The sequence below is a fragment of the Dendrobates tinctorius genome, unplaced genomic scaffold, assembly GCF_039654945.1.
Source record: "Dendrobates tinctorius isolate UK_male_01 unplaced genomic scaffold, ASM3965494v1 ptg000155l, whole genome shotgun sequence".
Classification (NCBI taxonomy): Eukaryota; Metazoa; Chordata; class Amphibia; order Anura; family Dendrobatidae; genus Dendrobates; species Dendrobates tinctorius.
Window position 1 is genome coordinate 19,266,489 of NW_027361822.1, and position 15,662 is coordinate 19,282,150.

Sequence of the window (15,662 nt, forward strand, 5' to 3'; positions counted from 1 at the left end):
TCCAAACTTTTGGTCTGTACTATATATATATATATATATATATATATATATATATATACATACACACACACATACATAGTAGGCTACTTTCACATTAGCGATTTTTAGCGCTGCGGTTCGTGCGCAATAGAAACACATGCAAAAAACGTATCATGCGTTTTTCATTCGCTTGCTTTTTTAGGTGCATGCGTTTTAACCAGTTTCTAGCCATGTTAACGCTTAAAACGCATGCGATTTTAAAAGCAGGCGTGCGCATGTCCATGGCCTGTGTTCCCATAGACTGTAATGTTTTATTTTTCCGCATTCCATGCGCATGCGTTTTTTTGACAATGTTGGATGCACCCAAAAATGCAACAGGTTACGTCCGGCGCGCCTAGGCGCACACTACAAAAAAACACATGCGCAAGAAAACGCATACGAACGCGTGCAAGCGCTAGACCATGCGTCCCCATGTTAAAGATAGGGACGCAGGACACCTGCGCATGGACGCACACAATGCGCTGCGCAAAAAAATGCTAATGTGAAACCAGCCTAGGCTACTTTCACATTAGCATTTTTTAGAGCAGCGTTTCGCGCGCAATAGAAACGGATGCAGAAAACGCATCATGCGTTTTGCATGCATTTTAACCAGTTTCTAGCCATGTTAACTCTTAAAACGCATGCGTGCACATATCCATGCGAACGCCTGCGTTCCCATAAACTAATGCGTTATTTTGTCGCATTCCGTGCGCAAGAGTGCGCATGCGTTTTTTTTACGCTGTTGGACGGACCCAAAAATGCAACAGGTTGCGTTGGGCGCGCACGACAAAAAACCGCATGCGCACGAAAACACATACGAACGCGAGCAAACGCTAGACCATGCGCACACCATGTTAAACAGGAGACATACATACAGTATATCACATAGTAGACACTGAGGCTGATGTACATAGGATAATATAGGAGGCACTGTGACTGCTGAATATATATCACATTGAAACTACGGTATATACAATATATAGTTGATACTGTGACTGCTGTATATACATTATGTAGGCGAAATATATGTGTGTGTATATATATATATATATATATATACCAGTATAGTGTATATAATGTGTATACAGCATTTGCAGTATCACCTGTATAATGTATAGACTACTATATATACGTTATATAGGTGTCTCAGTATACACACCCTGTGTGTATGTATATATGTGTATAGGGTGCTGTATACACATTATATAGGTGTTACTGCTGTGTGTATATATATATACATATATTCACAGAAGTATCACCTATATATAGCGTATATACACATAAGTAGCAGTATTGCCAAAATGTATATAGACTGCTGCTGCTTTATATACATTATATGGGTGATACTGTGATTATATATAGCAGTACAGTAGCAGCCAGTATCACTTACATATTTTATATACAGCAGTCTATATACATTATATAGACAAAACTGATACGGATGTGTATATACGCTATATAGGTGACACTGTGGTGTGTAAATATATATATATATATATATATATATACATATATACACACTGCTGTATTCTTATATAGGCAAAACTTCTGTGTGTATGTGTATATTTTCCATATAATACACATGTATACTATATATATATACGCACACACACAGCAGTATCACCTATATAACGTATATACACATCGCCTATATAATGTATAAGGACTGCTATACATACATTAGAGGTGATACAGTGATTATATACAGCAGTATCACTTATATATTGTATATACAGACGTCTTTACACATTAAATAGGTTCACCTGCTGTATATACATAAAAAAAGTTTTCATCTTGGCACTCACCCAGGTCCCTGAGATGGGGGAAGGATGAAGAGATGAGATGTGTCCACTGTCCAGCGTCAGCAGTGAGGGCAGGGTTCTCGGATGTCAGACACAGATAGAGGAGCCTTAAGCGTGCTGCAGAGGCGGCCTTTTCAAATTCTGGCCCTTTGTGCATGCGCACGGTCACCTGCTTGCCCACGCTGGTCGGCAGCCGCGCGCACGCATGAACGAGGGCAAGCAGCCATGCTCGCGCACTGACGCGGACTGCCGCGCCCCTTGTCGGCGCGTGCAACTAGACAGCGCACGCACTCAGGGCCTTCACTCAGAAGATTTAAAGGGCTGGAGGCCCACATAGTGGTGGAGACCTGTCTTGGCCTGCTTTTAACTACTGCTGTGCGGGTCCGTGCACTGGCAAAATCCTGCCACTGGGGCCCAGTGAGCAGAAGAGACGGGGCCCGATGCGGACCGACTCTGCTCATCGGGTCCCATACGCCAGTCAGGGTAGTAATTCCCTGATGGTGGCCCTGATTATAGGCCATGTGTATTTAGTCATGTGTACCTTGTGGTGTGAGTGACTGGGGAACCTCCATCATGATGTTCTTGTACAGATCTTTGTGTCCTTCTATATACTCCCACTCCTCCATGGAGAAATAGCGACATCCTGACACCTTATAGGAACCTGATATACAATGATACCGTCATCCCCCCCGATACCTTCATAGCGTTACAGTATAATGTCTCAGCATTCCCAGCAGTGTCACCTCTCCAGTCAGCAGCTCAATCATCTTGTAGACGATTTCCAAGATCTTCTGGTCATTGATGTCCTCATGTATCAGGGGGTGAGGTGGAGGCCCCGTGATTGGACTGAGGGGTCTTCCCCATCCCTCAGACATAGGTGCCTGACAGCACTCACTAAAAGTCCTTTACCACTGTGTAATCCTGGTTATGGAGAGACACATTGATAAATCTCACTACAGACATTTCCAGAGTCCTCACCTCTCCAGTTCTGTCCATCTGTTATTCCCATAGATAAGAATGATGTAATGTGACGTCATCAGAATCTCTCACCTCTCCAGTAAGCAGGAAGAGGATCTCTAGGGTGAGGTGTAATATCCTCTCCGCCATCTTGTCACTGTTCTTAGAAAACCTTACTGGGTCAATTAGAAAATGCATCTTATAGAAGATCTCCACTGAGAGGATCTGATATTGTAGGGACCTGAATGGGAGAAGATGAGCTGATGATACATCATAAAGAATCTATTCAATATGTTATGAAGAAATCTCCACGTCACATCTTCATGGTGTGTCCACATGTTGGGCAGATGATCTCCATAAACCATCATGTAACAGAAGAATTACATCTCAGACATACCGGCATCCAGTATCGTCATTGCAGCAATGTAAACAGACTGAAGGAAACAATGGACGCCTGAGTGATGGAGTGAACTCCATGTTTATTGTGTCTTTCCCCCAGAATCTGCCATCTATGCGGATAATGTTGCCGATTATTAATTCAGGAGACGTTCTGGTCACAGGGACTCCGAAAATCCAAAGTGCAATGACACTGAGAGAGTCCCGGGAAGCGGCTATGAGGGGGATTTACAGGAGTCATTCATTGTAACTGCCGCACTTATAAATGTCACCTGAAGAAACCGCGATAGAAACAAGTCCGGTATATAGAACCACAGAGAGGCTTCTACAGGGGACATGTGCGCTTCTCTCTATTAATCGTCTATGGGACGGAGGAGAAACGAGCGCGGCTCTAACTGATGACAATGCAGGGAGACGGTGAGAGAATCGCTGACGTTTTCTACCCTCAACGTGACAGGTTCCCTTATATGAAGCCCAGAATGACAAAAACAAATGTTCTAGCGCCTGCGCCCAGTAATGGGGAATCTCCAGCAACTACCTCCACCTGCAGTAGTGATGGGTAGTTCGTGAGTGAGTAGTTCATCTAGTTCACCATCCTGACAGAGATTAGTTCATTATGAACTAAACAGCAAGTGGGAGGAGACAGAGAGTGATCCCTCCTCCAGCTCCAGGACGCTCCCTGCTCTGTCTCACCCTTGCTCTTTATAGCTCCTGATGCTGGAAAAGAAGGTCGTAAAACACTATACCACACATCAAATACAACTATAATAGTAATAATATTAATAAAAACTGAAATTGCACAGTAGACAGACACAGCTCATATATGTGTATGAGAGAGAGTTTCTGTGTGTGGTTCATGCCCCTCGCCTGTCTTTGTGATAAGATCAGCCTCCTGTAGCCTAGAAGATCAGTCTTGCTAATGTTATATAATGATCAGATGTATTAACTAGTTCTGATCATTTTAACAAAACTATAACTCACCCTAGGAGCCACAGCTTCTGTGTAACGAACTAGAACTGATCAATCTCTTCTCAGCAGAGAAATACTGAACTAAATGAACTAATCTTTTCAGTGAACTAGTTCATGGTGAACTAATCACCAAAAGGAACTAGATTTCCCATCACTAAGGCCTGTATCACACATCCGTTTTTACACGTCCGTTAAAATCCGCCGTTTTGCCAAAAAAACGGATCCGCCATTTTTTTTGGCAGATCCGTTTTTTTTTCCCCATAGACTTGCATTAGTGGCTAAAGTGGATCCGTCCAAAAAACGGATCCGTTAGCATCCGTTTTTCACACTTTGGCGGACGCCAAAAAACGGATGTGTGAAACAGGCCTTGCCTGCAGAGCCGCACACAACATATATGGCTGCTCTGTGCACACAGGACCTGGGATGAGGTCACAGGAGGGGAGGAGTCAGGGGTCACATGATCTGGGGTCATATGATGCAGGACTGAGGACTCACTAAAGTGGATGCTCATTCAGAGATCCAAGGAACCCACTTGGAAGATTAGCAGAATAAAGGAAAATAAACAGCGTCCAGGCCCAGGTGATGCACTTCGTGTCAAAGTTTATTCCGCCATCATATAACGTTTCGACGTGTCATAGGTCATTATCAAGTATACGTAGAAACATACAGAGCAGGTTTAGAGAGTGTGGCCGGCACACATGCACCAATCACCACAGAAGGGAAACCCCCTTGTTTAAAATACAGCATATACAAAAATATCAATGCACGCCATAAAGCCCCTCATAGCAATATATGATAACCTTATACAATATAATAAAAAGATGGAAAATTGTCCCCATATCCAGTATTTTATCCATTGTTTACAGAGGGGTATTGAGTAAATCCACCAATCCATGTTTAGCATTAGTATATATGTGTTGTCTTGTAACCCATGGCAACCCACTCCATATATAAAAGGTCTTTGTAGACAAAACGAGACGAGAAAAGAAAAAAGGTGAGGGGGGTGAGAATAGGGACATAGCAATCATTTATGTATGGAGTGCGTTGCCATGGGTTACAACACAACACATAGATACATCAGTCTGGACACCTCGGTGGGAGTGCCCCTTCTGCAATCACACGATCGCGACTCTGGTAACGGCCTGCGATGTGCCCTGGCTATGTGCGCCTGCCATGTTTGGACCATGTTCAACACTTTATTGTCCTCCAGGACATACAAAATGATGAGTGTTTATATAAAGGGGCCTGAAGACAATGTACCATGGAACATATAATAGCAAAAAACTAAACTAATAGTGTAATAAAGCATTGTGAGAACAAACAAGTAAAACCCCAACTTCTGTGTATATGACCAGTCCCTATGGAGTGTGTGTAACAGGCAGCCACTGGGTCGGAGCAGTATGCAGCATGGTGACATTGAGATGGGAGGCTAATAAATGTGGTGGCGATAAACCACGTTTACAATGAAGAACAAGATTAGGTCATAAAGTGGGATAGAGCTTGTGACTAGAAGGAACAGCACTGAGACATGGTCTGGCATGAGACTGCTAAAGTGATGACTTTGAGAAAGGAAGAACCAGAAGGAGCAGCAGTTGTTGGCAAGAGGTAGTAACTAGTGATGAGCAAGTATTCTCGTTGCTCGGGTTTTCCTGAGCATGCTCGGGTGATCGTCGAGTATTTTGGCGTGCTCAGAGATTTAGTTTCTGATATCAACCGAGTGCAGTTCCATTCCCGCGGACAGCGGCAATGGAGGAGATGGATAAATTCATTTCTCCGTCTCCTACGCTTTTGTGCTGTGATCATCTCATGCGAGAGGATTGAAGCACAGAGCACTGACACTGATCATGCTCGCAGCAGAGCAGGAGCCAAGCGTCATTAGCATATCGCCTCCGATTCTCACATCCGCAGCACTTTACATTTCAGAGAGGACTTGTACAGACAATAGACATTACAGCATAACAATAATCACAGATTATAACAAATACCAAGAGGAATGAGGGCCCTGCTAGCAAGCTTACAGTCTATGAGGAAAAAGGGGAGACACGAAAGGTGGGTGGTAACAGTTGCCCTGATTGTATGGACCAGCCATAATGTTAAGTGTGTAACAGTACAGACACAGAGGGCTAATGGATGTATAAAGCATGTGGGAACATGATGTGGGGATCAGTGTATATAATAAAGTGCCGAATCAGTTTATAGATGCTTTATTTCCATTGTTTGCTTTCTAATAACAGATGTTTATTGGTAATTGCTTACATTTATTAGTCATCATTTAGTGATTTAAATTGTTTTCCATTTCTCTTGTATGACGACGTGTGAATTTACATTGACTGTCACTCATACAATTTGCCAAGTAAATTATTTAAAAGAAAATGTCTATGTACACGTGTGATTTTTTTTAGAGTTTTAAAAAAAGGGATTTTAAAAAAAGTCCTCATTTTGAAAATGAAAATTACTTCTCCAATGTGTAACTACATTTAATGCGATTGTAAAATATTTCCCACACTCTGATCAGAAAAATGGCTTGTCTCCTGTGTGAATTCTCAGATGCCTAGTAAGATTTGTTTTCCGATTAAAACATTTCCCACATTCAGAACATGAAAATGGTTTCTCCCCTGTGTGAATTTTTTCATGCGAGACTAAAACTGATTTGAGATTAAAACATTTCCCACAGACTGAACATGAAAATGGCTTTTCCCCTGTGTGAATTAGATAATGTTTAACAAGATCAGATTTTGAAGAACAGCATTTCCCACATTCTAAACATGAAAATGGCTTCTCCCCTGTGTGATATCTTTGATGTCTAACAAGATGTGATTTTTCTGTAAAACATTTCCCACATTCTGAACACGAAAATGGCTTCTCCCCTGTGTGAATTCTAAGATGTGAATCAAGGTTTGTTTTCCGATTGAAATATTTCCCACACTCTGAACACGAAAATGGCTTCTCCCCTGTGTGAATTAGATGATGTTTAGTAAGATCAGATTTTGTAGAACAACATTTCCCACATTCTGAACAGGAAAATGGCTTCTCCCATGTGTGATTTCGCTGATGTTTAACAAGATCAGATTTCGTAAAACAACATTTTCCACATTGTGAACATGAAAACGTCTTCTCCGCTGTGTGAATTTTCTGATGTTTAGCAAGAGTTGATTTGTCTGCAAAACATTTCCCACATTGTGAACATGAAAATGGCTTCTCCCCTGTGTGAATTCGTTGATGTTTAGTAAGATCAGATTTCGTTATACAAGACTTCCCACATTCTGAACATGAAAATGGCTTCTTTCTTGTGTTCGCTCTTTGATGTTCACCATCCCCTTTGTTATATTTGTCTATCTTAAGAAGGACTGGAGGTATGTCCGGTATAATTGGATGCTCTTCAAAAGTATCAGTTGTAATACCAGGATCATTTGCATTAAAATGTGAAATTATCAGATATTCCTCTGAGATCATGGTCCAGTTATCTATCAAAAATAAAATATTGAAATATATATATATATATTTTTTCAATAGCCATTGAATCATTACCAGAAATTGATCTTTGCATGCTTCTGAACTGCTTTCTGACTTCTGTGCATGACCTGGATTATTTTTTAACTCATAAACTATAAAATGTCAGTCAGTGACTAATTCCTGGGTCCTAGGGACTTCCTAAAGCAAAGTCCAAATCCCATTAAAAGGGTGACTGCCAGGTATACCTTACACCCACTGTATGTTTCAGCCAGTATCGAGCTTTTTACAGTTTGCACATCCTTGCTGGTAAGCATAATTATAACAGAATAAATTATCATTGACATTAAAGGGGTTGTTCTCTTTCAAAATGTATTATGGCCATCGCTGCATTTTTCTATAAGAAAAACTAACTGTGGTGGACTCACCTTCTCTGAATTCACAGGCGAGTATCTGCCACTGTTCCCGATGTCTAGTATTGGCTGCAGCACTGACATCACATGGAGAGCGTTCTGCTGGTCAGTCAGTGAGTCCACTGATTGGTTGCTGTGCTGTTGTCAGCCTGGTACACAATACTAGGCCTCGGGAGCAGTGGTAGAGATGTACCACAATATGCCAGACTTACCCTCTTCCATGTCCAGACACCATACACCAGGCCGCCCCACACCATAATCATGGAAGTAGTACCAGTGTGACATTCTCTTGTGAAGGATTCTTTGGGGCATGGCCTGCATAGTCTCCAGACTAATGTCTGGCTATCAATGTATCCAAGACAAAAACTGGACTCATCGCTGAAGAAGACAGACCTCCATTCCAGCCTCCATTGCCAACTTCTTCTGCACCTTGATAAGCTGGATACTTATAAAATTTCAGAATTTGGTAAAAAATAAAAAAGTGGTTGTATCTTTTACCTTACAGGTTAATCAATGCTATATTTTAATAAATCTGCCTGTTATGGACGTAGGGATACCAAATTTGTCTACTTTTTAAATTTCTTTATTAAGAAAGTGTGATTTTGAGTGGGTTTTTAGACCCTTTTTTAAACTACTTTTTGATTCATTTTAAGGGTGTGTGCACACGCAGTGAAATCTGCTGCGTTTCCACAGCGGTTTTAGCTCTGCGGAAACAGCGGACTACCGTGAAAATTACGGCAATACGGCCCGCAAAAAAGGGCCGCAAAAAACACGGCAAGTGTAAAAGTAGCCTACGCACCAAATCTTTCTCTCAGTAAAAATGCTCATCAAAAAGCCTAGTGAACAAAACCTAAAAAAAAAGTGACACATAATTCTACAAGCTGGAGGTGGATAATAGTCTGAGACTTTTCTGCCTTTAGTGATTACTACTCACCTGGGCGGTTATCTGTAGGAATCTCCTCTTTACACCATTCATCACCCCTCACATATGTCTCTGTAGTATTAATATGGGTCAGATCTTCACCCTGAAACAAATAATGTAAAAGTCACAGACAGATGGAGAAGTCACATCTATGATCAGCTCTAATCCTGCCATCTCCACCGTTCTCATTACACAAGTATAAAACATATAATACTGGTGGATAAAACAAGACTGAGCACAAGACAATCACAGCCGTCTACACATCATAGGGGAGATCTCATGACACCTTCTCTCCATCTACCTGATGATCCTGAGGAACATTGGGATTTTGTTGTTTACAGTCAAATGAGAGAAGAGTATGGGGATATCGCTCAAGTGTTTTCCTCTTACTGGATAGAACTAAAAAAAAAAAAAAAAGCATACAGGGATTTAACTCATTCTTTACATACAGATAATTATAGGCCGTGTGTATTTAGTCCTGTCTATTACCTGGTGATGTGAGGGGCTGAGGAACCTCCATCATGACGTCCTTGTACAGATCTTTGTGTCCTTCTAAATACTCCCACTCCTCCATGGAGAAATAGACAGTGACATCCTGACACCTTATAGGAACCTGACACATAAAATGATACCATCATTCCCCCTGATCCCTTCATATCATTACTGTATAATGTCCCAGCATTCCCAGCAGTGTCACCTCTCCAGTCAGAAGCTCAATCATCTTGTAGATCAGTTCTAGGATCTTTCGGTCATTGATGTCCTCGTATATCAGGGGATGAGGCGTGGGCCCATTGATTGGGCTCAGAGGTCTCCCCCATCCTTCAGACACAGGGTCCTGACAGCGCTCACTAGAGGTCTTCTTCACTACTGTGTAATCCTGGTTATGGAAAGACACATTAATAAATCTCACTACAGACATTTCCAGAGGCCTCACCTCTCCCGTTCTGTCCATCTGTTATTCCCATAGATACGAATAAGGTAATGTAAAGTCATCAGAATTGCTCACCTCTCCAGTAAGCCGGAAGAGGATCTCTAGGGTGAGGTGTAATATCCTCTCCGCCATCTTGTCCCTGTCCCAATCCATCCTTGATGGGTCAATCAGGAAAATTCTCTTATATAGAAGATTTTCACTGAGAAGATCTGATATTGTAGGGATCTGAATGGGAAGAAGATGAGCCGATGTAACATCATAAAGATCCTACGTAAGAATACAATTACTGGCGATAATAAGGGGAAACTTGTGATGAGTTGTATAATGTATATTGTGACAGGGTCACTGGCACAGTCTATGAAAGGAGATGTGTGTCACTGCGCATATTGACTTCAGTGATGTAAAACCAGAATAGTTTAACTCCAGCATGCTATGTACTGAGAGGGTTAAGTTATGTTATGGACTGGTTTTAGTGGAACTTCATAGAGCGGGAGAGAGAAGGTCCACCATATCTCCACTTGCAGAGTCCTGACAGGACCTTTATGAGGTCAAGGTCATGTGATCATCACATGGGTTGTTAAATACCTGGGCATGAGAGTCAGTCGATGGTGAGTGTCTTGGGAGAGAAGGTACTCCCAGGTAACTCCAAGGCGGAGCTGAGGACAGTGTGTGGTATCTGCAAGTTGATACCTTTGTTTTGTTTTCCATTAAGCCAGGAAGGCTCTGCTTTTGTTTTTCTGAACCCTGCGTTGGTGTATGCTGATGTAAATAAACCAGCCGGTGTTTCACCACCAAAGTGTTCCTGTGTCTACCTGAAGAAGGATCTATGCGTGTCAACCCCTCACACGATGTTCTATATTTACTTCTTGTAAGGACATTATCATGAGATGTATAGCTTAGGTTCTACTTAATTATACACCTGTGTCTGGGCCTGTTTCATCCTTCATCCATGGTTGCTGGTCTGGCAGTCTGGAGGTCAGATGTGAAATGCGAGGTTGTCCGTCCTGGTTGGCCTTTATCTGCGCTTGCCCTTCTGGCGCCATGGGAGTGATTCAGAAATGCTTCGGGTACGTTTGCATTTAATATAGTCTTGCTTTTAATACATTTAGGAGGCCGTAATAGCACAGTGTATATAAAAAATGTATGAGAATGCCGTGACATGGCGAGGTGGCTCAAAGAATTGATCAATTGTTTGCTAGCTAAATGTCTCATTTTAAAGTACAGTTAGAAATCAATATGTGCATATGCACTTTATGTATTGCGTGCTGACCATAGGCAGCGCTGGGCTTCTTGGCTTTTTTTATAAGATCAAATGTTGCCCTATTTTCAAAAAGGGGAAAAATGTGAATGTCACTGGGTTACCACAATGGAGCAGAGCCAGAAGACCGCAGCGTCTGGTGACTCCTACTCCGCCAATGAGAAGAAGCACTTCTCCAGTGTATTAAACATGTTTATTTCTTTGAGTACAGTAGAGCAGGGGTTAATTGGCCATGTTGGAAATTCCTGCATTCAGAGGTGCTCGGTTAGCCACTCCTTTTCTCTATAAAATCTGGGCTCAATTACCAAATCCTTGCCTGAGTTAGCAATTGCTGCAAGACATAGCAGTGGAGAAGTTGGTTTTAAAAAGGAGAGCTGCAGGAGTTTATTAGCAACTGTTGTCTTGTTTGTACGCCTGGTAATTCCTTATCCTTCCCTGTTTTGCTTTCTTCCCCCTCCCTACACACCCTAGTGAATACCTCTGTTATATGTGAGTGCATATTTTGTGTGTGTGGAGTTTTCAGTTTTCCCTTGTCTTTGTTACCCTGTCTGTCAGGTTGGTGTACTGTGGTGCACAGTAGTGCCTCCTCTTCCCTGGGTGGGGGAAGGGAACAGAATAAGGCCTTATATAAGAGATAGGGCAACGGCCCGGGGAACAGGGTGAGCTATGGCGCCCCCTAGTGTTTGAACCAGGAAAGGTGTCCTTGGTCCCAGGTCACTCACTAGTCGAATCGTGACAGTGAACTCCGGGAACTATAGGCCTGTGAGCCTGACTTCTATACCAGGAAACATCTTTGAGCAAATTATTAAACAATATGTATGTAAGAACTTGGATAAGAATGAAGTGATCAACCAGAGTCAGCATGGGGGTTTGTAACTAATAACTCATGTCAGACTAACTTGATTTCCTTCTATGACAAAATCCCCTTATTGAAAAAATGACCAAATATGGAATAGACAAGTCTACTGTTAGGTGGCTTCATAGCTGACTTAGTGGTCAAACCAAAAGAGTGGCCATAAATGGCTGCACATCCAGTTGGAAGAATGTCTCAAGTGGGGTACCACAGAGCTCGGTCCTAGGCCCTATATTGTTCAACAACTTTATCAATAACTAGCTGAAGAGCCCGGCATAGTAACTAACTACAGTTAGTTATAACAAATTATAATGATTATATCTGTATATATATATCTCTGAGTGTATAGCCCTGCCCACTCCGCATAGCCGCATTCATTATAATATCCCACATCATCCCGTCAGCCAGAGCCACCGGACAACTACCACTAATATCCCACATCATCCCATCAGTCAGAGCCACCGAACTACTACCCCTAATATCCCACATCATCCCGTCAGCCAGAGCTACCGGACTACTATCACTAATATCCCACATCATTCCATCAGCCTGGGGTCAGAACCAGAGCGCTGAGTGGAACGGTCCTAACTTCCATACCGGGGATCCCTTTAACAGAGGCCTGGGGTCAGAACCAGAGCGCAGAGTGGATTTGCCCTCACCTCCATACCGGAGATCCCTTTAAGAGGGGCCTGGGGTCAGAACCAGAACGCAGAGTGGATTTGCCCTCACTTCCATACCGGGGATCCCTTTAAGAGAGACCTGGGATCAGAACCAAAGCACTGAGTGGATTTGCCCTCGCTTCCATACCAATGATCCCTATAATAGAAGTCTGGATTCAGAATCAGAGCGCGGAGGGATTTGCCCTGACTTCCATACCGGAGATCCCTTTAAGAGGGAACATGTGCCTATGGGATGGAGGATGTGTGATGGTTATATGGGCACTGGACTATGGGATGGAGGATGTGTGATGGGTATATGAGCACTGGACTATGGGATGGAGGATGTGTGATGGGCATATGGGCACGGGAAGGATATTCATTTCTGTCATGTGGTCTCTGCTCCTTTCTGGGGGGCAGACAATGGCTGAGACCTTATGTTCCCAGGGATGCTAGATTTCTCCCACTCGGTCAGTGTCTGCTGAGGTGTTGTGGAGTGGGAAAACTGTTGCTCATAGCAACCAATCACAGCTCAGCTTCTTTTAAACAGCTCTGGTGAAATGAAAGATGCTTAGTGATTGGGTGGAGCTATGTGGAGTGGGCGTGGCTGATACACACATACATTCACTTTTATATATATAGATTTAGATGAAGGAATTGAGGGTAAACTGATTAAGTTTGCTGATAACACAAAGCTAGGAGGGATAGCTAATACTAGAGAAGAGAGAGACGATTCAAAAAGATCTGAACAAAAACTCTGGGCAGCAACTAACAGAATGTTTTTTAACAGGGAAAAATGCAAAGTACTACATCTGGCAATAAAAATGAAGAAAGCATATACAGAATGGGAGAAATAGGGCTAAGCAACAGCACATGTGAAAAAGACTTGGATATACTAATAGATCACAGACTGAACATGAGTCATGTGATGCAGCAGCAAAAAAAGCAAATACAATTCTGGGATGTATTAACAGAAGCATACAGTCTAGATCACGTGAAGTCATTATTTCCCTCTACTCCACTTTGGTCAGACCTCATCCGGAATATTGTGTCCAGTTCTGGGCATCACATTTTAAAAAAAAGACATGAACAAACATCCAATTGGAAGAGTGTTTCAAGTGGTGTACCACAAGACTCAGTCCTGGCCCCAGTGTTGTTCAACATTTTGCGTCTTAGGGTGTGTGCACACGCTGCGGATTCTGATGCGGATCTGCAGCGGTTTTGGCCCTGCGGAACTGTAGCAGTTTCTGCTGAGGTGTACAGTAGCATTATAACCTATGGAAAACAAAAACCGCAGTGCAGACGGTGCAGATTATTCCGTGCGGTTTTGCTGCGGTTTTCAATCTGCAGAAAGAAATGACATGTCAATTCTTTCTGTGGATTCCGCTGCCGTTTGCCATCTGCTCCATTGTAGAGATGATAAACCGCAGGGCAAAACGGCAGAGCATTCCGCAGCGTGTGCACACAGCCTTATGGTCCGATGCGTCTTATAATCCACAAAATAAAGTACCTCTTTTGTGCTACTGTGATTGTGTTTAATATTATCAGATTTCTTTTTGCATGTTACATTGATTTATTATGCCTCCATCCTGGTATTACTTATATTGCCTGCATTTTCATATATATCATGCATATTGAATTATTCTTTTGTATATAATATTGACAAACAACCTTGATAAAGGTCAAAACATGAAATTTTGCTCTGCACTCGTCAGTTTCTCAGTGCCGAAGTCATCCATTTCCTATCCATTTTCCACAGGCTGGATAATTAATGGAACTAGTGCAATCTATTAACAATGCAACGGGTTTTGTTTTTAGACAGATGATTCAGATCTTATATCACTGAAATGATTAAAGCAGAGATACAAAGCTTTAAGATCATTTTTATCATCTGGGCAGTAATCCTACCTCCCAAGGGCATCACAGGAGAATGGCCACAGCCTTAACCACATCCCTAATGTCACACCATTTACCAGCTCTTTCTACCACAGAGGTCATAGCGTCGGGGTGGATGGGAAAAATAATTTTACTACATGCAGTAGCCACTAGATACAAACGTTTCAGTCATTATAGACCTTCGTCAGTGTACTAGGGTAAGAGAATACGTGAGAATCTCACAAAGGTATTGCCGGTGGACAAATCTTATAGAATAAGCTGTGAAAGGCCTGGGTAGTCAGTGACCGCAGGTAATGGCCAAAACAAGGCAGCTGCGCTGCTCTGTGTCTTATGAGGCGGTGATCCGCCGCCTGTCAGGGAGGTGACACGGGACTCTCCAGCACCTACCTCCACCTGCAGAGCCGCACACCACATACATGGCTGCTCTGTGCGCACAGGACCTGGGATGAGGTCACAGGAGGGGAGGAGTCAGGGGTCACATGATCAGGGGCCTCAGTGTATGCAGGACTGTGCTGTGCTGGTTGTCATGGTGCCGGATGAGGAGAAGTTTCTGTGTGGGGTCAGGAGGGGTTTACAGGGGGATGTAGCAGAGCCGTGTGTGTACGAGGTGTACGGAGCGGAGCCGTGTGTGTACGAAGTGTACGGAGCGGAGCCCTGTGTGTAAGAGGTGTACGGAGCGGAGCCGCATGTGTACGAGGTGTACAGAGCGGAGCCGCGTGTGTACGAGGTGTACGGAGCGGAGCCGCGTGTGTACGAGGTGTACGGAGCGGAGCCGTGTGTGTACGAGGTGTACGGAGCGGAGCCGTGTGTGTACGAGGTGTAAGGAGTGGAGCCGTGTGTGTACGAGGTGTACGGAGCGGAGCCGCGTGTGTAAGAGGTGTACGGAGCGGAGCCGTGTGTGTACGAGGTGTACGGAGCGGAGCCGCGTGTGTACGAGGTGTACGGAGCGGAGCCGCGTGTGTACGAGGTGTACGGAGCGGAGCCGCGTGTGTACGAGGTGTACGGAGTGGAGCCGCGTTTGTACGAGGTGTACGGAGTGGAGCCGCGTGTGTACGAGGTGTACGGAGAGGAGCCGCGTGTGTACGAGGTGTACGGAGAGGAGCCGTGTGTGTACGAGGTGTACGGAGTGGAGCCGCGTTTG

At 43.4% G+C, this 15,662-nt stretch overlaps 2 protein-coding genes across 2 annotated transcripts in view; both read right to left on the bottom strand.

Annotated features, from left to right (window-relative positions):
* Nucleotides 1-15,662, bottom strand: part of LOC141051008 (uncharacterized) — a 407,743-nt gene that overhangs the window by 242,162 nt on the left and 149,919 nt on the right. The gene's annotated exons all lie outside the window — the stretch shown is intronic.
* LOC141051077 (uncharacterized) lies at nt 6,331-15,047 on the bottom strand. The gene is made up of 7 exons (XM_073547935.1): nt 14,909-15,047; nt 9,934-10,083; nt 9,625-9,804; nt 9,417-9,540; nt 9,229-9,326; nt 8,940-9,030; nt 6,331-7,606 (listed from the first exon to the last, which is right to left on the bottom strand). Exons 1-7 carry the CDS (start codon nt 14,933-14,935, stop codon nt 6,654-6,656), a joined length of 1,623 nt encoding a protein of 540 aa, XP_073404036.1. The 5' UTR covers nt 14,936-15,047; the 3' UTR covers nt 6,331-6,653.